The 21967-nt window shown below is 49.3% G+C and overlaps 1 protein-coding gene and 1 pseudogene across 1 annotated transcript in view; one reads left to right on the forward strand and one right to left on the reverse strand.

Moving 5' to 3' along the window:
* The first annotated feature begins 8267 nt into the window (after positions 1 to 8267).
* The window catches only part of PARM1 (prostate androgen-regulated mucin-like protein 1), a 49113-nt gene continuing 35413 nt past the window's right edge, over positions 8268 to 21967 (forward strand). The window contains exon 1 of the mRNA XM_074993805.1: positions 8268 to 8502. Coding sequence (XP_074849906.1) covers positions 8454 to 8502 — 49 coding nt within the window. The 5' untranslated portion in view covers positions 8268 to 8453. The remainder of the gene's footprint in view (positions 8503 to 21967) is intronic.
* On the reverse strand, positions 15897 to 16726 carry LOC142012856 (histone H3-like; annotated as a pseudogene).

Raw genomic sequence — 21967 nt, forward strand, 5'->3', positions numbered from 1 at the left:
ATTTTCTGTGCGGGGGGGGTGCTTTTTTCGTAAGTTGGGCTGCCATTTTTTAAATGTAAAGGAGTTCAAAATACTGATGCAATGAGCGTGTATAAGAGAGGTTAGTGAAAAACTTGAGTGAAAGTGGTGATGGGTAAAATGATTTTGTTACACCACACTAAAATTTATACAGTAAAAGGTTTTATTGAAATTACCTTCTGGGATCATGCTGTAACATCATAAGTCAAAAACAATATTCCCTCATCCCCCTCTCTTTCCTGGTACTAGGAGCCAAATGCATGATGGGAAATGTAGTCCCTTCCCTGCTTCAGGACCAGCTCTGTGGGCAAGGAGCTGGCCAAGCAACTACAGCTCCCAAAGTGCCTTGGGTTCCCCCATCATGTCCTGCACGTTTCATATACACAGTGCAGCAAGGAGGAAGGGGGAGAAACCGGCTTGGGGGAGCAGCATTTGAACCCTTCCCAACACACCCACATATGGGCCTGCACCTACCCATCGAAAGGCATCCTGCAAGTGTTTGAGGAGTCCACCAGGTTAAAAGGAAAAAGAGCATCCAGGTTGCTGTTGGCCTGTGACTGTCCAGGGGTGTCTCTCTGAGTGCTGGCTCCTCAGGATGAAGTAACAAGTGGCATTTTCTGAAAATCCCAGCAGAGCTGTAAATGCCTAGAAACTCTGTGCAAAGCAGGTAATGGGCTAATGAGAACAAGTATTTAAATGCAGAAGAACCAGGAAAGTGACCTGTCTTTAAATACACCGAAAACCCTGGGTCCACAGCAGTGAAGACAAAATCGTTAAACAGAACTTTGGCATCTTTATGTGTCTGTCTCTTGCTCTATGATTTCTAAGGTTGTTATTTCTCATGAAGGAATGAACTTTCTATTGCTCCTAAATATGTCCCAAGAGAAATCTATATATGCACATTACAGGCATGTTTCTTCACCAGGAATCCTTTACTGGTGGTACCAGTGTGTGATGTAAGCAGAAGATGCAAAAGTGGGGCCCGGGCTGCAGAGAGGAGCTCCTCAGCAACAAAAAGAAATCAGAGGGATTTTGCTCTGTGACAGCCGATAACCTTAAAAACAAATCTGTTGAGTGTGCCCCACACGTCCTAGTTTAAGTCCTCGGCACTGGCTGTACTCGGAGACTGTTTGAAACTTGTTGGCACATGTAATTTGCATTGTCTATATGGAAAGCACAGGAGTGGATAATACACATCGAAACCTAAGTAGTCACTACTATTTGTAGTGAAGTTCCTGTACCTGATAACAGAGAAATGCATCAAAGAATGTATAAGCTCCGCCCAGGCTAGCATTCATTCAGAAATGTGATATTGGAATTGACTCAGCCCTCCAGTTTTCTTTGTAATGTTGATATTTCCAGGGTGGAGAAAAAATAATTAAAAGTTTAGAGAATAAAAAAACCGGAAGCTTGAGGAAAAGGGAAGAGATTTCAAAGAACGTTTACTGCTGTGCTAACTCTGTTCCCATTGAAGACAATGGTAAACCCTGCATTGATTTCTATGGGAGCAAAATTTTGAAAGTCAGCCATTAACCGTCTGTCATTCTCTTAGCCTACGTGACTTGACACAATCTGTTTAACATAAAGCACTTTAATACTGTTCTGTGCGGAATACAATGTTTAGCAGGAAGCAGAGTCTTCTTTATTCTTGTGGCTTTTTTAACTTAGAAAATATCAACGTTTGCCCCACCCAGCTGTGACAACAAGCAATTGAAATGGCAACACTGTCTTAATGGGAAATGAAGAAAAAAATGCAAAAATAACCCACTTTTAACGTCATGCTGAGGTGAATGTTTCACAGGGATTTTTGCCATCTTGTAACACGTTGGACGCACAGCGCTGATATCCTGCACCACAATGTGGGGAAACCTCCAATCTTTATGCAAGTTAAATGTTCGTTGTGGGTAAGAAATAGTAACAGAGAGGAAGCCGTGCTAGTCTATGTACTATCAAAACAAAAAAGCAGCCCAGTAGCACTTTAAAGACTAACAAAATAATTTATTAGGTGAGCTTTCGTGTCCCACGAAAGCTCACCTAATAAATTATTTTGTTAGTCTTTAAAGTGCTACTGGGCTGCTTTTTTGTTTGGGTAGGAAATGTGTGGCTTTGCAAAGGGATTAGTTGTAACTGGGCTGAACTGTACTGGCCAGCAGGTGGCAGCCTATAACCAACTATGCATAAGAGGCCGGCAGAAGAACAACCCTCAGGTTAGACTGAAGCGTCCTACAGCTTCAAGGCTAGCTAACCTTGAGAGTCGACTGTTGCTGGCAACCGGTGTCAGTGACAGGTGTGGCTGAACGTGGTTTAACTGCAATTTCAGACTAAAACAAGCTGTGTTTCCAGCGACCGTGGACCATTCTTCTCCACACCTGTAGCTAGCCCCAGCGCAGTACCGATTCGTCAGTAAAGGGTAATCAGCGTGGAGGGCTAATTTTTCATAGTGCTTTTTTCACAATCCTGTTTAGGCTCTGAAATACACCTACGTACACAAGCTATTATATAGACACTCAAATACAGGTTGAACCTTTCTCACCCAGCACCCTCAGAACCTGTGCTGGATGAGAGAACCTGCCAGCCCAGGGGAGGTCAATACTGTCGAGCAGCATTACCGACACTTCCACTGCTTACCAGGTTCTTATAAAACATTTAGGGGTAAATTACAGCTAAATAACAGCACAGAACACTGAGAGCCAGGACTGGTGGCTGGAAACAAACTTTACAGGACCACGGGAAACTTGGCCACGTCCATGATAAGTGGTCATCCAACTAACTAAAATCATGCCAGATTACAGATGTGGCCAGCTGAGAGAGTTCCAGATTAGAGAGGTTTAAGCTGCAGCAGTGTATCACTCCATTGTCTCTTGCTAATGGCCTACTAGATCTGTGTCTGTCTTTTTCACTGTTGTTTCTGATAGGCTGGAAATAGGCTTTCCCCCAACATGACCACACAGATTATAAACCTAAAGTCAATATCCCTAATTTCAGACACAGACATGGCACATGCATACAGCCAGAATGTACACGTTCACCAGATTGAATAGTAACAGAGAGGAAGCCGTGCTAGTCTATACACCATCAAAACAAAAAGCAGTAAAGTAGCACTTTAAAGACTAGCAAAATGGTTTATTAGGTGAGCATTCGAGTCTGTTCTGGTCTGGCTTTGGTCTGAAGAAGTGGGTCTGTCCCACGAAAGCTCACCTAATGAACTATTTTGCCAGTCTTTAAAGTGCCACTTGACTGCTTTTTGTTCACCAGATTGCAGCTCTTTGAATGATCCCTCACGTAGGCCGTGTCTATGTAACACCAACCAACAGACCCAGGTTACTGGGCCCAGGGATAGAACCTGCAAGCATAGGGTCTAACCCCTGCACTCTACCACATGAGCTAAAGGTCAGCTGGCTCTCAGCCGAGGCTGTAGAGCAGAGACTTCACTCACCCTAGAATGAGCTCTCCGTATCTCTGGGTACTACATCTACACTAGTCCCCTTCTTCAAAGGGGGCATGGAAATGATACGCACCAGGGAATACCAATGAGGCACGGTCATGCATATGCAGCACCTCATTAGCATCATGGCAGCCACGCAGATTTCGAAGCTGCTAACTTTGAAGGTCTGACGGGCAGTCTGGACACGGGCGCTTCAAAATACACACCCAGCTTAGAAATTCCCTTACTCCCAACTCCAAATTCACATGGCTGCTATTATGCAAATGAGGCACTGCATGTGCATGGCAGCACCTCACTGATATTCCCCGGTCTGTGTCATCTCCATGCCCCCGTCAAAGGCGGCTAGTGGAGACACGGCCAGAGGGTATTTTGCACAAAACATGTTCCACTTCTGCATCTTCATAAGCCTATTGTCCATAAAGAATAGCAAATGCAGCATCACACTCCTCATTTAAACAGGCACAGAGAAGTAGCCTTGTTGGTCCGTACCTTCCCCAAAGCAGGCCTGCAGCGCTTTAAAGACTAACAAAATAATTTAGTAGGTGATGGGTTTTCACGGGTCCAGACCTGAAGAAGTGGGTCTGCCCCATGAAAGCTCATCACCTAATAAATTACGTAGTTAGTCTTTAAAGTGCTGCAGGGCTGCTTTGTGGTTTGGTCTCATTTAACAACCAAGCAAGCCCCATGGTCTGGCATAATCCATTCGTACATCAAAGACTAGTCAAGGAAACTGTCGAATTCCAGTACTGACCTCTGCCCTTCAAAACTGCTAGTCAACCTCATCCGCTTTGCTCCTCAGGGACAGCCATGGAAGCAGACCTGTGAGCCAACCACAGCAAGACAAGGGACATCCACACAGTGCACAGATCACCTTTGTCCCCGACACAAGCTGAAAGGATTTGCCTGAAACAACTCACTCAATGAGCAGAGGAAAGGATCATGCAGGTTCTGCAGACTCCTAGGTGGCCTGTTGCCAGTATCCCCTCTAATTTTTTTTTCATCCATTTGCGGGATAAATTTTGTTATGTGCACCGAGGCATGGGTAGATGTCCACCACCCATAGGAACACATGCTGCCAGCTGTGGGCGCTGTCTGCTAATCAGATGGGCAGCACCTGAATCTCTCCTGGTGGCCACGCATGCACTCAGCTCACAGGGAACCCTGCTCTGGTGGGACAGCAAGGAAGCAGAAATGACTCTCAGGACACAGAGACACTCTCTGGTTTGAGCAGTCCTGAAGGAGGGCCCCTTGGAGCAGCAAAGCTGAGGAAGGTTGAGCTGATTCGAATGGGTTCTTCTGGAAAGCCAGACCCCAGTAACAAGGCTTGGAGTTCACCCACAGACAGCAGGCTGCTTGCTCACCCTGTCCCTGTCCTCCTTCCATGCTGGAGAGGTTGTGGTTGTCTCAGCATTTTTAACAGCTCTCTCCACCCTTTCTTAGCAATTTCAGCCGGCAACTCCTGGCTCCAGTTCCACTGTATATTTACTATGCAGCAGAGTGCATCACTTTCCAGGGTAAAGGGTGAAACATGGAGGAGTGGTTTTGGCAGCCAATTATTTTTAATTATAAATGTCCGATCCGTATCGTGTTCAAAGACATTTAGTGCCTGTATAAAATACACTGGGAAATGAAATGTGGGAAGCCATTAATCCACCTCCACCTAGGTGCTTTTAGGAGTGTAAAAAGAAAATGAAACAGCCCCAAACTGGAAAACATGTTTACTTCCATTTGGGAAGGAGCAGAGCCTGCCCAGTGACTGCTTTCCAGAGTGCACCAGTAGGCTCACAGACAGCTGGCCAGGTTCTTGTTTACTTGATAAAGAACAGCTCTCAGATCGGGTGCCTTGGCGCATTCAGCATCTGCTTGCCCAAAGACATTTTTACAACAGCCTAAAGGTGCCAAAGCAGCAGCTAGAAGTGACTGGGAACACAATCGTCCACAATATGAGCCAAATTCTGGTGATGTGCACAAGGAAGGGACCTTTCTAATGCCCACACGCACACAGGAACCTTTCTAATGTCTGCAGCCACCATCTCCTACCACTGGCAGACAGGCTATCTGAGGGCTTGCAATCCTCAGCACTGCATATGAGAGCTGTGGCGCAGCCAGAGGTGCTATGAAAAAGCACAAAGTGGCCATGGTGGAGCAAGTGTATGGCCGTGTTTCCCTTGCCCCTGCATGCCAGCTGTTTGTGCAAGACCAACAGAGGAGGAGAATGTGCTGGACCTCCCAGAGGAGGGAGTAACTCCTGAATGTTGCCCCCTCCCAGTGCCTGGCAGGTAGTCTGCCTGCATCAAGAGCTGAATGGCTCTACCTATTCCTGCCCTAATGCAGCTCCGGCTTTCAGAGCCGAGGACTAGCTCCTCGTTGGAAACAATCAGCTGCTTGACAGGATCGTGTATCGCCCATCAGGTCAAGGAGGAATACACGGGTTGTGTTAAAAACAATTCCCAGCCTGCTCACAAACTACAATCATGCCAAAGAAATTCTCGCCACTAGATAGACTGAAGAGTTGCTAGGAGCTGCATTTCAGCGTCAGGGGGTCGAATATTACCATAATCATTGCAATAGGTCAGTCAGCTCAGGCTGCCCCTAGTAGTAACCCAGAGCCCAATGGAGCGTGACAGGAGCGCCTTACTGGAAGAGTGAATGCCCCGCACACAAACAGGAGAAGCCAATAGTTAGCCAGTCTCCCAGCCCTCTTCAGCTTCCTTGTCAGCTTGAGGCTACTTCTTCACCACTTTCTGACATCCGGCTTTTTGCAAGTTCTCTGGCTCAGCAGCTTCTAGCCCTCCAGAGAAATTAAGTCACCCAAAAACCTACAGAAAATTAAAAGGTCCCGTCCTCTCCTGGGTTCTCTCCAGCCAACCCTTCTCAGACATTGGGTGCTCCATGGGGGAACCTGAGGAAGAAATTCAAGTACATCACAAAGCCCCCAAACAAGCTAGTTTTCTTTCACCACTTGCTCCTTGGGTCGCACACATCCAAACAAACTTCTCCTACTTGAATAGTAACAGAGAGATAGCCGTGCTAGTCTATGTACTATCAAAGCAAAAAAGCAGTCCAGTAGCACTTTAAAGGCTAACAAAATAATTTATTAGGTGATGAGCTTTCATGGGACAGACCCACTTATTCAGACCATAGCCATACCAGAACAGACTCAATATTTAAGGCACAGAGAACCAAAAACTATAATCAAGGTTGACAAATCAGAAAAATATAATCAAGGTGAGCAAATCAGAGAGCAGGGGGCAGAAGGGCGGGAGGAGTAAAGAATTAGATAAAGCCAAGTATGCATATTATAGGGACTCTTATGCATATTTGGCTTTATCTAACTCTTGACTCCCCCCACGCCCTTCTGCCCCTCTGCTCTCTGATTTGCTCACCTTGATTATATTTTTGGTTCTCTGTGCCTTAAATATTGAGTCTGTTCTGGTATGGCTATGGTGTGAAGAAGTGGGTCTGTCCCACAAAAGTTCATCACCTAATAAATTATTTTGTTAGTCTTTATACTGGACTGCTTTTTTATTTCTGGATGTGGTGCACTGAGACCACTGACGGAGGGTAATGAGTCTGCTCTGCAACCTGAGCTAGTAGAGACTATGACTTTTGGCTTCTGCAGCAGAGGCTCATATTCCAAGCTCCAGAGGTCCCAGGTTCAATTTTGCCTGTTGGTATTACACAGGCTCATTATTAAAATGGTCTTACAAAGTCTTCCAGAGACATTTAACTCTGCAGCAATCCTCTTTTCTGCCACCTCTGAACTCCTGGTTTCTAGAGCACAGTTTTTGGCACGAAGAAGGACACTTACCCTGGCAAGTTCAGTTATCCTAGTATTAAAGAACACTGGGCTGATAACACGTCCCTGTGCTGTACTTTCTCAATCCAGATCTTCATGGTTCTTTACTCAGAAATCCTCTAAGCCCCTCATGTAACAGCGGATGAGGTGACCCTAGAGAGGGGGGGCTCTGAGTTAGTACAGAGAATGTTTTCCCAGGGGTCTGGCTGGTGGGCTCTGCCCACCTGCTGAGGGTCTGATTGCCACCTCTGGGGGTCAGAAAAGACTTTCACCCTTCAACATGGGCTCTAGATGGCTCGCAGGGTGAAATTTCTGGAGCTCAGTGCAGGCCCCTCTACAGCCTGAGCTAAAGGCCAGCTGGTGCCCAGAATGCAGAGGGCACTTATTCTGTCTCTGTGCTGTAGTCTAGGTGCCACGACATGGGACAGCGAACGACCCCAGGCGCGTGGCTTTCACACACCCCTGCGATGGGGGGGGGGCATGGGAAGTGGAGTGACGTGACCCGACCCGACCTGACCCGGCCTACGCTCCTCTCCCGTCTGGCAGAGGGTTGCCCGGCTGTGCCGCAGTGGCAGGAAGCAGCGTGCCCCCATCCTCACCCACTCCGCTCCCCCCGGCAAGGTGGCGGGATCCGGGCGTGGGGAGCACAGAGCTTTGGCCCATCCCTGCAGTGAATGGGGGTGGGGGTGACCCCTGGGGCCGGTACGAGGTTCTGATAACCCCCCCCGGCCCAGCACGGGGAGGCAGGGGCTGGGGGGAGAAGTGGGGTGCGACCTGCAGCAGGGGGTGTCCCGGACCCATCGCCTCCCAGGCCACCAGGCTAGAGGCCCTGGCTTGTCCCTTGTCTTTGCACGTTTACACGTTTGCCTGGGGCCGCGGGGCCAGAGCGCCCAGGACTGCAGCCGGAAGGGGGCGGTAGGGGCCCCGCGTGCAGCAGCCCCTCCGGCCGGCGTGGGACGCCCCGCCCCGGCGGCACCTGCACGGCCCCCGGCCAGCAGAGGCCGCCCGGCGGCCGCGGCCGCTCCCCGGGGAGGTGGGCGGCGTGGGAGGGGTGTGGCCGCAGGGCGGCCGCTGGGAGCCGAGGGGCCGGGCGTGGAGCAGACGCGCGGAGGCTGCCGCGGAGTGCGCCCGGCGCTTGCTGCTCTGCCGCCGGGCCCGGGCTGCAGCCGCGGCGCGCTGCGGGGACCGACCATGGGCTGCCCGGCCCGCCTCGCCCTCCTCCTCTTCCTCCTCGCCGCAGGTAAGCGGGGGCGCCCGGCCCGGAGCGGGAGCGGCTGGCTGGGGAGGCGCAGCGCCTGCAATAGCTACACGGGGGGCCCCTCTCCCCCGCAGGCCCCGGCCAGGGTGGGGGGCGCCCCGGGCGGGGTTCCCAGCCAGCCCCCAGCCTCCGCCGGCCCTGCTGCTGTCCTGGCTCGCCCCTCGGCAAACTCAGCCCGGCGCGCGCGTTGCCCTTCGGCTGACCCCAGGGTGGCTCCCGGGAGCCGCGGGGCGGAGGTCGCCGCAGAGCCGCTCCTCCCGCTGGCTGGCTCGGCCTCCTGCCCCTTCGGTGCCCACCGGTGTGGGCTGGAGGGAGCGCGGCAGTCCGGGCCCAGCGGGTGCAGAAGTGGAAGGAGCTGGCCGGGCAGGTGCGGGAGGCTGGAACTAGACCGGGGAAGGGTTAGGGAGGATTCTGACCTGCCTCGGGTGGGCCTTGCATTGAGCCTGCCTGCTGAGGTTACCGTGCCAATGCAGCGCACCCCAGTCCCGTTCCCCTTGCGGCATATCGATCTACCAATAAAACCAGAAGCTCAGAGGGAATTGTGGCTACTATGGCCAGAAGGGAGCGTGTGGTTGTCTAGTCTGACCGCCTGGATAGCACAGGCCATAAAACTTCCTCTCCATAACTCCTAGAGCAGATCTTTTATAAACCCATCCGGTCTTGACTTGCCAGTTGTCAGTGATAGAGAATCCGCCGCTCCTCTGGCGCAGCTGCCTTTCAGAGGCTGAGAGATCCCTTGTAACTTCGGACATGTGACACTTGCGTGCTGCTGCTGATGGGAATCTCGTTTCCGGGGGCGATCATTACTTTACCCCCCCAGCAGGAGTGGATCTTACCTCCATAGACAATGGTTTTGCAATTGAGCGTCTGTAGTCCATTAGTAAACCATGGGCTATGCTCCTACTAGGGAATAAAGATTGTAATGGTGAAAACATGGGAGTGTGACCTGTACATCTACCTATTGCTATTTTAGGACTCTACAGTGAAATATATAATTTATCTAGTACATTTGGGGGATGGCATTAAACAGGTATTTCAGCAGTCGGGGGAATGCTACAATATACGTTGGAATTGCTTCAGTCAGCTTGAAAGGGTCGTTGGTTTACAGCCATGCTCTTGCAGAAATCCCTTCTGTTAATACTAGTTCCCAAAACTGCCCTGTTCTGTTTCCTAATAAAGACTTGTCTACCGTTAAAGCTGCCTTCCTATTGGAGGACTGCAGGGCTGATTAAGGAGAAAGAGTCTAACATCTTTCCGAGAAGTATTTTTACAGCCCTTACCCTCTGTCAGGGAGCAAGTTCTTTTCCTAGCCCTGTGATAGCTGCTGCTGCAAACGGGGAGGGGGATAGAGGTGGGAAGGGGAGCTGAAAAATGACATTGGGAAGAACACAATGATAATGAGGCAGGGACGTGACGCTCCACCATAAGTGACATGGCTGGAAGCATGTTGCAGGTGGTTTTGGGTGGGTGGGTGTGTGTTTTAAAAGTATTTGCTGGCAGAGAGGCGTAAAATGAGCCAAGGCACCCCTGAATGCCAGGGAAGCAAACTCCAGCCCCAAACTTTGCAATTGGAGCCAGTCTGAGATGCTCCCGAGCCCAGACGTTGCTGTTCCGACCCATCCCTGTTAACCGGTAATGACTGCATCTGGCTGGGTCCTTCTCAGCATGGACTTCCCCAATCCTTTCGCGCAGAAGAGGACGGGGGGACTTCATTCTGTGAAGTCCAATCTTTTGCCCTCCCCGGTCAACTTGGCCGAGCCCTCGCTGTGCAGCTTGAGCCGGGGTAGGTGAGTGAAGGAGCGAGCGGTAGGTGAGAATGAACCAGCTCAGCCTTTAGAGACCTCTCGGTGTGGGAGGAATCTCGGTTCCAGGCAGTATTCTGCCCAGTTCCATCTCCTCTCACCAGAGCCGTCCTGGGGCTAACAGGGGCCCCGTGGAGGTCCTGCTAACAGCCCCATGGAGGTGTGCTGCTAGGGAGCGGGATGAGCCATCAGGACCAGGGATCACGTCCTTCCTCATAAGCTGACTGGGCACCTTGTACAGTAGTTAGCGCAGGTGCAGGGGGTTGCGACTCTAGTAAGTTTCAGGCTGCGGAGGGAGGTGTGAGTTAGCACCGCTGATATTACTTGTGTGGCGTCACTAACGTATTTGGCGCCTGGTCGTCTCCTGAACCTGTGGGCGTTACGGAAGCCCCTGGGGCAGGAGCTTAGCACCCGTTTCAGACGCCTCACCCTGCCCCGGGGGCACGGGGCTGTTCCGTCCCTAGGCACTCACCGCCCCTCTCCGGCTGGAGGTGCTGATGCCCCTGCAGTCAGGCGTCCTTAGGGTTTAACCCCTTCCTGCCCGTGCTGCATCTGAGGGGCAGGAGGTGGTCGGGTTATGTCCGTGGCCAGCAGCATCCTCGTGGTGGTAGCTGCCTTTTGCCACTGTGTGGGCAGGAAGGCAAGATCTCTGCAAAGACGTGGGCAAAGTAGCCACTCCCTCCTCCCTGCCCCCGCAGCTGTCCCTTCCTTCCCACACAGTCCGGAAAGGCTGCTGCTGGCCCTATTCAGGTGTGAACCACGGCAAAAATCTGAGGGATGGGCATATGACCCTCTGTGGCCCCCACACGTTGCCTCAGGAAGAGGCGGCACCAGGAGAAGCGGGTCCATCCCAGGCACACAGCCAGGCATAAAGGGCAAAGAGCACTGGGCAGCCAGGGCCCTGTCAGTCACCCCACCCCACCACCGGCTGAGAGAAGTTTACAGGTGTGTGCGTCACCCTTCCCTGCGTGCATCACCCTCCCTTGGGGAGCCCTAGTGCCTAGACAAGAAATCAGAAGAATCCAACAGGGGCTCTGTTAGCTTGTTGTTAATTTGAACCTTTGTACTGCAGAGCACTTAGTCATTGCTGCTGAACTCACTGAACTACAAGTAATGTGACCAGGTGTCCCACATTTGGTGGAGAGAAATAGGGTCACCGTAGAGTCAGAGCGGAGGCTCCGTTACTTGTTTGTTTGGTGAGGTGTAGATGGGAGCAGAGAAAGCTGGCCCTGCCCATGAGGTTAATGAGAAGGAGCTGACACTCGGAGGGACTGCCGGTTAGTTTGCTTGGAGGCAGTGTTCCTGCTCATATTCCAAGGATGGAATAAATTTTGTTGCATGCACCAAAGTATGTGTGGATGTGCACCACCAATAGTAACACATGCTGGGGCAGGGGGTGCTCCTCTTATCAGCTGGGCAGCCCCTGAACCTCTCCAGGGTGGCCACCCAAGTGCTCAGGTTACAGGGAAGGCTGCTTCTAGGTACTACGGTACAGCGCCCTCACTTTACTGTTCCGAATAGTGGCCCAACTATGAGCTTTGTTCTAGGCCCACAACGCTTCCTTTAGTTAATTACATTGTTTGTTAATAGTTAATAACACCATTAATTAACAGTTAATTAACCCGTACCCTCTTACCTTAGTGATCATTATTTCAGGTGTAGCTTCCTCTCCTGGAGTACATCCAGTCACCTGTTGAAAAACACATTATATGCAAAGGTGCGAGAACAAGGGGTTCTGCTGCACCCCCTTGACTTGAAGTGGCTTCCCTTATCTACGAGGTCAGGTCCACTGATGGGGATGGGGCAGCTGCACAGGGCCCTAGCTCCCACTGATGCTGTAGTAACCTTGGTGGTGGCCAGAGCTCTGGCCCCCTTTGAAACGCCACGGCAGAGCTGTTCTGCCACTCCAAGCAGCTTGAGGGGGGTGGAGGGCAGCCCCGTTGTCTGAACAGTGTTAACGGCTGATTTCTCCTAGCCCCTGCCCCTTCTGACCGATGCAGAGCTGGGGGCTCCCTCTCACCTGGTCCCGGGGAAATTGTGGCTGTTGGGTCTGCTATATGGCGTTTATAGTCTGGTTCAGTGTCTTTCCCCCCACCCCGCTATTCAAATTGTCCCAGTGCCTTGGTTCTAGGGCCATGTTTAGAAGGCAAGTGCCACTGGCTTGCAGAGCTTCTGTGAGTTAAAATGAGCACAGAAATTGTACCGCGCTCCTGGGGTTCTCTGCTGCATCGGCCACCCTAGAAGCTGGTGAATCAGCTGGAGGATGAAAGTGTGTGCTCAGATTACTGTGGACATTACAGTGCTTCTGGGGCTCGTTTGTAGAGGCCATCGGCCTTCTCGTAGGCCCAGAAGTAGCATTACAGGGAGACCTCAATGTGGCCGCATTTCAGAGAGAGCCCACTCCAACGCCTGCTGAAAACCAGGGGAACCCTGGTACCTTTAACAGCCTCATGAGGCTGGATGATTTGCTACATTCCACCACTGGCAATCCAGGCTCTGGAGTAAAGCCCAGCAAAGGGAATTACCTCGGGCCCCCACGCTCCGCAGGACTCCTCCTGAATAGCGAACAGCAGCCAAGCTGTCAGGGAGCTCAGCCTGTGCATGGAAGCAGTGCACTCAGGACAGAAGGTGGACAGCATAGCACAAGCTGCCATCTGTGAGGCTGAACCTCCCTGGGCCCAGGGTGCCCGCCTTCCCCCCTGGCTAGCAGGCACGTAGGGAAATCAGCTGCTGCTCCGGGAACAAGGTTGCACCTTGCCACCCCTGCGTGTTTTGTATTTAGGCATCCTGGTGCAAAGGAGGGTGTAATTAATGGCATGTGGCACCACTGAATCTGTCCACATGTGCAAGGCTCCTAGTGAAGAACACAGGACCCAAGCTCGGACACATTTCTGACCAAGCGTCATTGCCCTGAATGAGTCCTAGTTAGTGGAACTGTGCAGAACTCAATGGTGTTACTCACTGTCCAGAAGGAAATGTGCAAAGGGAATAGTTTGTTCAAGGGCCGCTAATTCCACTAAGGCTTGACCAAAGCTTTGGGCGTCCTGACGTTTGCCAGTTTTCCCTCTCCGTGCCGGGGTTTAGCAACTAAAGAATTTACTTGCCAGTTTTAAAGTCCATTAGGAGGCTGCACAGAGCGCCCCCGAGTCCCTGACTTCAGCCTGCTCCCTCCTCTGCTGTAGGGTCACTTTGCTGGAAGCAGCTCTTGCACTCAGGGCAGCAGATAAGTGCCTTATTTTGATAAGCAGTTCTGCACTAACTGCAACAAAGGCCTAAATCTGCCCACCTGCATGACTGTTTGCAGACGCGAGTGTTAATTCTGTACCAGCACTGCCAGGGCACTCCAAAGGGTCTGGGGGCAACTACCCCCTTTGCCCCTCACATCAAGGAGCCTGCTTGTGCTATATGCTAACTTGGTTCCCCTTTTATTAAAAGAGAGGGCTGCCTGCAGGTTTTTTTTAATACACTCGCACATGACACCTGCTGTTTGGAAAATTCACCCGGTGTCCTCGACTGACAATCAATATTTCATGGTTATTGAAAAGGAAGTAAGGTTCCTTCTCAACGAACTACTCCCCTTTAATGGTGGAAGATAGTGGGTCACAATTTTTAAGTATAGATGCCTTGTGGAGTCCTCCAACCGGGTCTAATAAACAGAGGCCCAGAGAGCAATCCAGACTAGTGTTGTGAATCTCACCCTAGCTGTAGAAAATCAAATACTCAACAGAAACAGTGAGTCTTTGAGGTGCTTCCTAGTTTAACACATAAATTGCTCCACAAAAATCTTTAACCGAAAGACTCCTGTGACACATTGGTCCTGCTCGTTCTTTGAGGTTTGAAACAACAATCAGGACGCTGCATCGTCGGAGAATGAAGATGACACGTTTGCCGTGAGCGTTTCTCCATCTGAGTGGGGAAGCAGCAGGCGATTCTTATACCATTTCTGTCTCTGAGACTAAAAGATCTTTAGTCTCTGCTGTTCCTTCTTTCCCACAGTGCTAGCCCAGAGTTGAGTCGTTTTACAGGCCAACAGTTGGTGCTGTTCTTGATCCAGCAGCTGACCGATTTGAATTCACTGATATTTTCCCACCTAATGTTCAAAGCCTTGACAGTGGGGTTGGTTTCCAAGAACATCTAATCTGAAATGTAGAACTGTACGAGACCTACTGGGTCCTCAAGTCCAGACACCTGCTGTCACAGGCAACCCCATCAGATCACCCCCTTTGTAAGTGTAGCCAGTCACTGTTGCAGACTAGTTAGCCTGTCTGCCCTCGCAGCTCCTGCAGGAGGCTGATTCCAGAACCTCACTCCTCTGATGGTTAGAAACCCAATTTCCAGGCTCCGCAGGGCTGGTTGTAGAGGTCAGCCATCTGGTCGACTGCCCCTGCGTGCCCGGGGAAGTCTGCAACGGCACGGAGGCACGTGCTGCCAGCACAGAGGTAGCAGCTGCCCCTGGCTGGCAGGGGCGCGCCAGGGGGTGCCAGATGTCTCCCTGCCCCCTCGCAGCAGAGGAACACAGGGCGGCGAGAGGCGAGTAAGGATGCACAGACACTGCTCCACCACCTCCCTCCAGAGTTTCCTGCTGACTCCCTGCGTTCACATCACTTTCCCCTGCTGGGCCACTGCTTCCCTTCCTTCCACCTGCCCTGGATACAGGGAGCCAGCAGCTGGTCCGTGCTGCCCCATCACAACCCTCTAGGGGTGGGGAATGAGCAGCAAAGCCAGCTGCCCCCTGCAACCAGGGCAGTTTCCCCACGTGGATGCAAGGGGTACTGTGCAGGTGTTGGGGCACGGGAGGGGATCCAGGATGCATGGGCTGGAGCGGTGGCAGGAGCCCACAGGGACCAAGGGCACCTTGTTTCCTGCCGCCAGCCCTGACTACATTTATTCCTGGCCAGTTTATACGCGTGTGTTCTAGTGCCACTTGTGCCCTTTAGTTTAACTAGCTCTTCTACCGCTGTGGTGGGACGGAATTAGTTCCTCGGCGGGTGCCAAGAGTGGCTGAAATCCCTGGGACAGGAACGTGTTTTAATTATTTAGACCTTTGGGGCTTGTAAGAAATGCAGCAGGCCCAGCCTCTCGCCAGAGCTCTGCATCGGGGAGGAAAATCATTGCCGGAGAAAGTCCCGAGGCAGTAAACAACCTGTCTTAATGAGACCAGAGCTCCCGCTGCGAGAAAGCCTTACCCAGTGAGCCGGCAGCCTCATTACATTGAAAAGTCAGCCGCGGTGTAGCTGGGATCGAGCCATGTGACAGGATGCCAGATCGCCGCACGTGGCAGTTGCAAGGGGTTGGCAGCTGTCAAAAGGTCACCATTCGTAAGATGGCTTTTCACCCTTACCAGATGTTTCTGACTGCGGCCGGGGAGAGTGAGAGAAGAGAGGCCGGATGACCAGCGACTGCCCGTTTCTCTAACTTTCTGGAAAATCCTTACGGAGAGGCTGATCTCCCGAGTTCAAGATTTGTGCTGCTGCCGGAGCAGCACAGCAGATGTAGATCGGATATTGCCCTTCTCCATCGTCAGAAGTATTGACAGAAGCATCTGTGTGACAGCAGGTAGAGAGAGGAAAGGGATATGCAGAGCTAAGGAAGAGACATTAATTGAGGCTGGGTTAGCTTGTGAGATTCGAATGGCGGTACATTGTATACTGAGCGAAATGCGGCTGTATTTCACATTGCAAAGCTGGACTTTGCTAAGTTGCCTCGTACTGGAAAAAAGAGCCAGAGTTTGTGTTTCTTATTGTGAGAGCAGCCTGGTTTGCTCTTGGGGTACAGCAGGTTGTTTTCAAAGCAATGCGTGGGGAAAGCTCGTGACTTCAGACGGGCTAGCAGATGCTTTGTCTACACTCCGAACGTGAAAACTCTATCTTGTGGTCGCAGCTGCTGCTCTTTCTCCCGGCACTCTAGGTAAACCGCCAGCAGAGTAGCTAACGGTGCACAGATCCTGTTTACACCGGCGCTTTACATTGCTGTAATTTGCTGTGCCTGGGGGGTGGTTGTTGGGAGCTGAGGAGTGACCTAAGCCCTCTCCCCGCGGATGCGGCGAGCCAGCTGGATATCCTTAGGCATGATAGTGACGTGCCTGGCGTGGATAGCGCATAGGTTGTTGTCCTCGAAGAGACCTATGAGGTAGGCCTCGCTCGCTTCTTGGAGGGCCATGACAGCCGAACTCTGGAAGCGCAGATCCGTCTTGAAGTCCTGGGCAGCTTATGGATCAGCAGCTCTGTAGACTTCTGGTAGCGGCAAATTTCCCGCAGGGCTACAGTGCCAGGGCGATAGTGATGTGGCTTCTTCACGCCCCCCGCAGTAGCAGGGGCGCTTTTCCGGGCAGCTTTAGTAGCAAGCTGCTTATGGGGCGCTTTGCCGCCAGTAGACTTACAAGCTGTCTGCTTGGTACGAGCCATCTTCACAGTAAGACACTACTCCTCAGCCAGATAAAAGAACAGGTGGAGGGGAAGTTTTTTCACACCCCTGAGTGAGAACTTGCCAGTGTAGACGAGCCCAGAGAACAGCGAGCAGAGAGCTCTTTAGTTTCTGCAGTAGCTGATGTGATGGTTAACCTTCATGACTGTAAAGAAACCACATTAGCTTTTGTTGTGTCAACACACACGTGGGCAGCAAACTGATGTCTTGTCTGGGGTCTCCCACCTCTATTCACTTTTCAGGTCAAGAGCTTTGCTAATGATCAGATAGGTCTTTGCTGTCTGCCGTTGTGGGGACTCCATCCTTTCATCTGATGCGGTCACTCTGGGGCCCTGAGCAGGTGGGAGCTGATGTGAAGGCTGGGGTCCGGGTATGGTCCACTGGCAAAGTCTTTTTGTAATCTGGTCGTAAAGCATTCAAGAATGACTCAGAAAAATTGCCCGTGTCTTGGAAAGAGTTGCCAGCGGTGAGTCACTTAGACGCCGCCAGCCTTAGCGCTTGTTTAAAAGCTGACTTTGCTCTTATAACGTATGAGATAAAAATGTGGAAACGAGAGTCCTTCAGTGCCCGCTGATAGAGGGAATTGCCTAACATAATGGCTTATCAGGATGCTCGTTGCCCCAGTTCACTATGAGGTATCATAATAAGTGGTCAAATATTATCAGAAACAAGAAGTCCTGCGGCATCTTACAGACTAACATATCGTGGAGCATCAGCTTTCGTGGGCAAAGACCGACTTTGTCAGATGCATGAGTTAAAGAGGGTCTGTGCCCACGAAAGCTGATGCTCCAGAATATGTTAGTCTATAAGGTGCCACAGGACTACTTGTTGTTTTTGAAGATACCGACTGACGCGGCTCCCTCCCTGATACCTTGCAAATATTATGGTATAGTATATGGATGGGCAATATATGAACAAATAGAAATATGGGGTAGAACTATTCTTTAAATGTGTTTGTCAGGGAAGAGTTAATTCGCCCCACGCTAGGCAATGCCGTGTGCTTCGTCCTCTTGGAACGATCTCCAGTGTGAAGCGGGCAAGGAGAGACCAGGAAACTACATTTACATGAGAACAAAAAAACAGTCCCGTAGCACTTTAAAGACTAACAAAATAATTTATTAAGTCATGAGCTTTCGTGGGACAGACCCACTTCTTCAGATCATAGCCAGACCAGAACAGACTCAGTATTTAAGGCAGAGAACCAAAAATAGTAATCAAGGTTGACAAATCAGAAAAATTATCATCAAGGTGAGCAAATCAGATCACAAATATCACCTTGATAATAATTTTTCTGATTTGTCAACCTTGATTACTATTTTTGGTTCTCTGCCTTAAATACTGAGTCTGTTCTGGTCTGGCTATGATCTGAAGAAGTGGGTCTGTCCCACGAAAGCTCATGACTTAATAAATTATTTTGTTAGTCTTTAAAGTGCTACGGGACTGCTTTTTTGTTTTGGTAGTATATAGGGTTTCTCTCTGTTACTATTCTACATTTACGTGAGGTGTAGACACAAACTATATCAGGCAAATCACAGAGGAAGATGGCCACTTAACACTCGCAAGGGGAGGTGGGGGTATGGGAAACTGGCTTCAGGAAACGTTTCTGCCTCCTGAAAGAAGCTCAGCAACCTTTGGAAGATGTAAGCAAGGAGAGAAGGCCGTGATGGCATCCATAAATGGAAAGATACGAGAGTCCACATTTCTTGAACCTGTGAGCAAAGTGACACCTTCCAACTAAGAGGGTAGAAAGCCTGAGACTTAATATCGGTGAGAAACCCATTTCCACCAAGTCTGCATCTTGCTGAAGTTATGTTTAGTCACTAGACAGCTTACAAACGAAGCCTGGATTCATCTCTTCTCTCCCAAGAAGTCACTCAATCCTACGTTGTTTAATATAATATATATTTCAGCTTTGTCTACACTATGGCCCTTACAATAGCACAGCTGTATCACTACCCTCTCCCACTATTAGGTCGTCTTTTGTAGCGGCACTTTGCTGGCAGGAGAGAGAAATAGGAAGCAGGTTTAAAACAAACAGAAGGACGTGTATCATCATACAATGCATGGTCAGCCATGGGAACTCCTTGCCAGAGGATGTTGTGAAGACCAGGACTTTAACAGGGTTTAAAAAAAAATGCAAAATTAATTCCTGGAGGTTAGGTCTATCAATGGCTGTTAGCCAGGATGGGTAGGAATGGTGTGCTGAGCCTCTGTTTGTCAGGGCTGGGAATGGGCAACAGGGAATAGATCACTTGAGGAGCTGCTCTGTTCCTACCCTCTGGGGCAGCTGGCATAGGCCGTTGTTGTCAGACAGGATACTGGGCTAGATGGACCTTTGGTGTGACCCAGTATGGCCGTCCTCATGGGACCGTTCAAGTGGCAACAGCTGCGTCTGCAGACGAGGCTCTCCTGCCTACACTGTACTATTCACAGCAGCGCTTTTGCTGGTGAAACTTAACGTAGCCAAAGCATAGTTTTGCTACAAAGCAATTAGGGTGGATCAATATTTATTTTTAAAATCATTTATTTAAATCATTTCCCACTGATATTTCCCATATTTCTTCAAACAAGGGCACAAATTTGATCACTCAGACATGCACATGTAGAGCTCAGTACAGCATTTTACAGCCTCTCGGAGGATGTGCTTTGTGTAATTGTTTTAGCTGATTTGATTTTTATTAATTTAGGACATAGTACATAAGGCTCATTACTTGTGTCAAGCTGCAGATGCAGATTAGGAGTGGTAAGAACTAAATCTCACACACAAACACATTGACACTTGCATTTTATTAAACTCAGTCTTAAATGTTACGGAAATGTTTCACATATTCAATAGCAGCAGTCTCCTGCATTGCCAGCTGATGGCCGTCCTAAACCTCTGTTACTTTAAATTTTCAAATTTTATTAACTCTAACAGACAAGTCCTCAGAACACTAAATCGACAGCATCCCTACAACTAAAAACAGTTCTCATCCTTGCTCCCACTCTCATGTTGATGCAGATCGGATTCCAATTTAACAAAAAAGCTAAGAATGACTATGCTAAGAGTGCACTTAAGTCCCATTGAAACAAGGATAGGATGGAGTTCCTTTGGAAAAGCTGAGCTATTCAGAAGTGAAATAGAGAATAGATTTATGGCATCACCATTATGGTCTGTGAGCATGTTATTCCAAAATAAGGGACATGTGTTATGTAGTATGAAATAAGAAAATGACCCTCTGTGGCAGCTGACAACTCCAGATTTCTCTTACTGCAGCTTTCTGTACTGTGTAATTGAGTGATAGATTCTAAACCTAGTTAACTCATTAAACAAGCGATAAGGATTAGCTAAGAAACTTTTTTTTCTAGCAATATCCAACACAGCAAACAGCTTGGGAATTTACTTGCCAGTTCACATTTATACTAAAAGCACAGAGAGAGACTCCTGAAGACTGATGCATTACAGAGTTGATCCACATTATTCTTCACCCATCTCCACTTCATTTTCTCCCAATCAGCCGTTTTCCTGATGATGTTTCATCCTTGCAACTAGGCCCTGCATCACATCTTGCATTACTCAAGCTTGACACAAGTTCTGTTTTTACCCAGGGAATTAATTGCTTCAGAATATTCCCAGAGAGGGGCTCCTTCACAGCCAGAAGCCAGGACAGTTTTTCTATGGGAAAAGTGTAGTGGGGATACAGGAAGCTCTGTGTTTTCCACTCTGCTCTGAGCTGATACTGCCTCAACTGGAGTATTGTGTCCAGTCCTGGGTGCCACATTTCAGGAAAGATGTGGACTGATTGGAGAAAAGCAACAAGAGTAATTAAAGGTCTGAAAACATGACCTAGGATGGAAGGTTGAAAAAATGGGTGCTTTGTGGAGAAGAGAAGACTGAGAGGAGACATGAAGACAGTTCTCAAGTCCATAAAGAGTTGTTACAAGGAGGAGGGAGAAGAGTTCTGTTAGGCTTGGTTTACACCGGGGAACAAAGTCAATCCCAGATACGCAGTTCTAGCTGTGTCATTAGCATCGCTAGAATCAACATATCAGGATCATCTTTGTTCCCTGGTGTAGATCAGGGTTTATGCCATGTCTCTTATTCCAAGCAATAGCATGGAGTACTCGGATCGACGTCCGAGCCCAGAGAGATCAGTTTTGCCACGCCTTCATGCAGCAAAATCGAGCAAACCTCTGATGACGGGACAAGAAGCAATGAGCTTAAATGACTGCAAGAGGGGTTTAGCTCAGACATTAGGAAAACTTCCGAACTGTCAAGGAAGCAAACTCTAGAATAAACTGCCTAGGGTGATGCTGGAGTCTCCATATTTGGAGGGTTTTAACATGTTAGATAAACATCTATTGAGGATGATCTAATAATTCTTGGCCCTGCCTTTTGAGTGTATTCTCCAGCAGGGATATTCCTTGAGTTAAAGGTCAAAGATCTGGGAGAGGGCTTTAAGTTGGACTGTTTGGGAACTTTTAGATGGAACATTTTTTTTCACTGAAGAATGTAGAGGTTTCAAAACTGTGAAACTTTGCATGGGAAAGAATCTGTTCAGTGAATTTCCTCGCTTCAAAGAAAATGTTGGAAAAAAGTTTTGAAATGAATAACTCTGGCTCACAGCAAGTTTTCCATTAGAAATTTAAGATAAAATTTTAAACGTTTAATAAAACGTTTGAAACTGAAACGAAACATTTCAAACTTTTCAAAATGAAGTGTTTTCATTGACCCAAGCAAAAAAGTGTTTTTTGGTTCTTTTTTAAAAAAAGAGACTTTAATTTTTCAGTTCAGTTCAGAATGAGCAAAGACATTTTCCCTTCCGGAAAAACAATGAGGAGTCCTGTAGCACCTTATAGACCAACAGATTTATTGGAGCATATTGAATGCATCTGACGAAGTGGGTTTCTGCCCACAAAAGCTTATGCTCCAGTAAATCTGTTAGTCTATAAGATGCTACAGGACTTCTTGTGTTTTTTGCAGATACAGACTAATGCGACTACCCCCTGATAGTTTCCCACCCTGGGGCAGCTTTGGGGAGTTCAGAAAGCAGCTTTTACAAGGGATCTGGTTACATGTGTTCTAGATGATAGAGATGCTTTCCCTTGGAGGAGGTGGGAAAACTGAACATACAATCTAGGTTATCTATGGAAATGTAGTTCTGGAATCCTGGCCAAAGTGTAAAGGGACATATAAATATTTAGTGTATCTGGTAGGTAAATACCATGCAGTGCCAGCTATA

Source organism: Carettochelys insculpta, chromosome 4, assembly GCF_033958435.1.
Source record: "Carettochelys insculpta isolate YL-2023 chromosome 4, ASM3395843v1, whole genome shotgun sequence".
Taxonomy (NCBI): Eukaryota; Metazoa; Chordata; order Testudines; family Carettochelyidae; genus Carettochelys; species Carettochelys insculpta.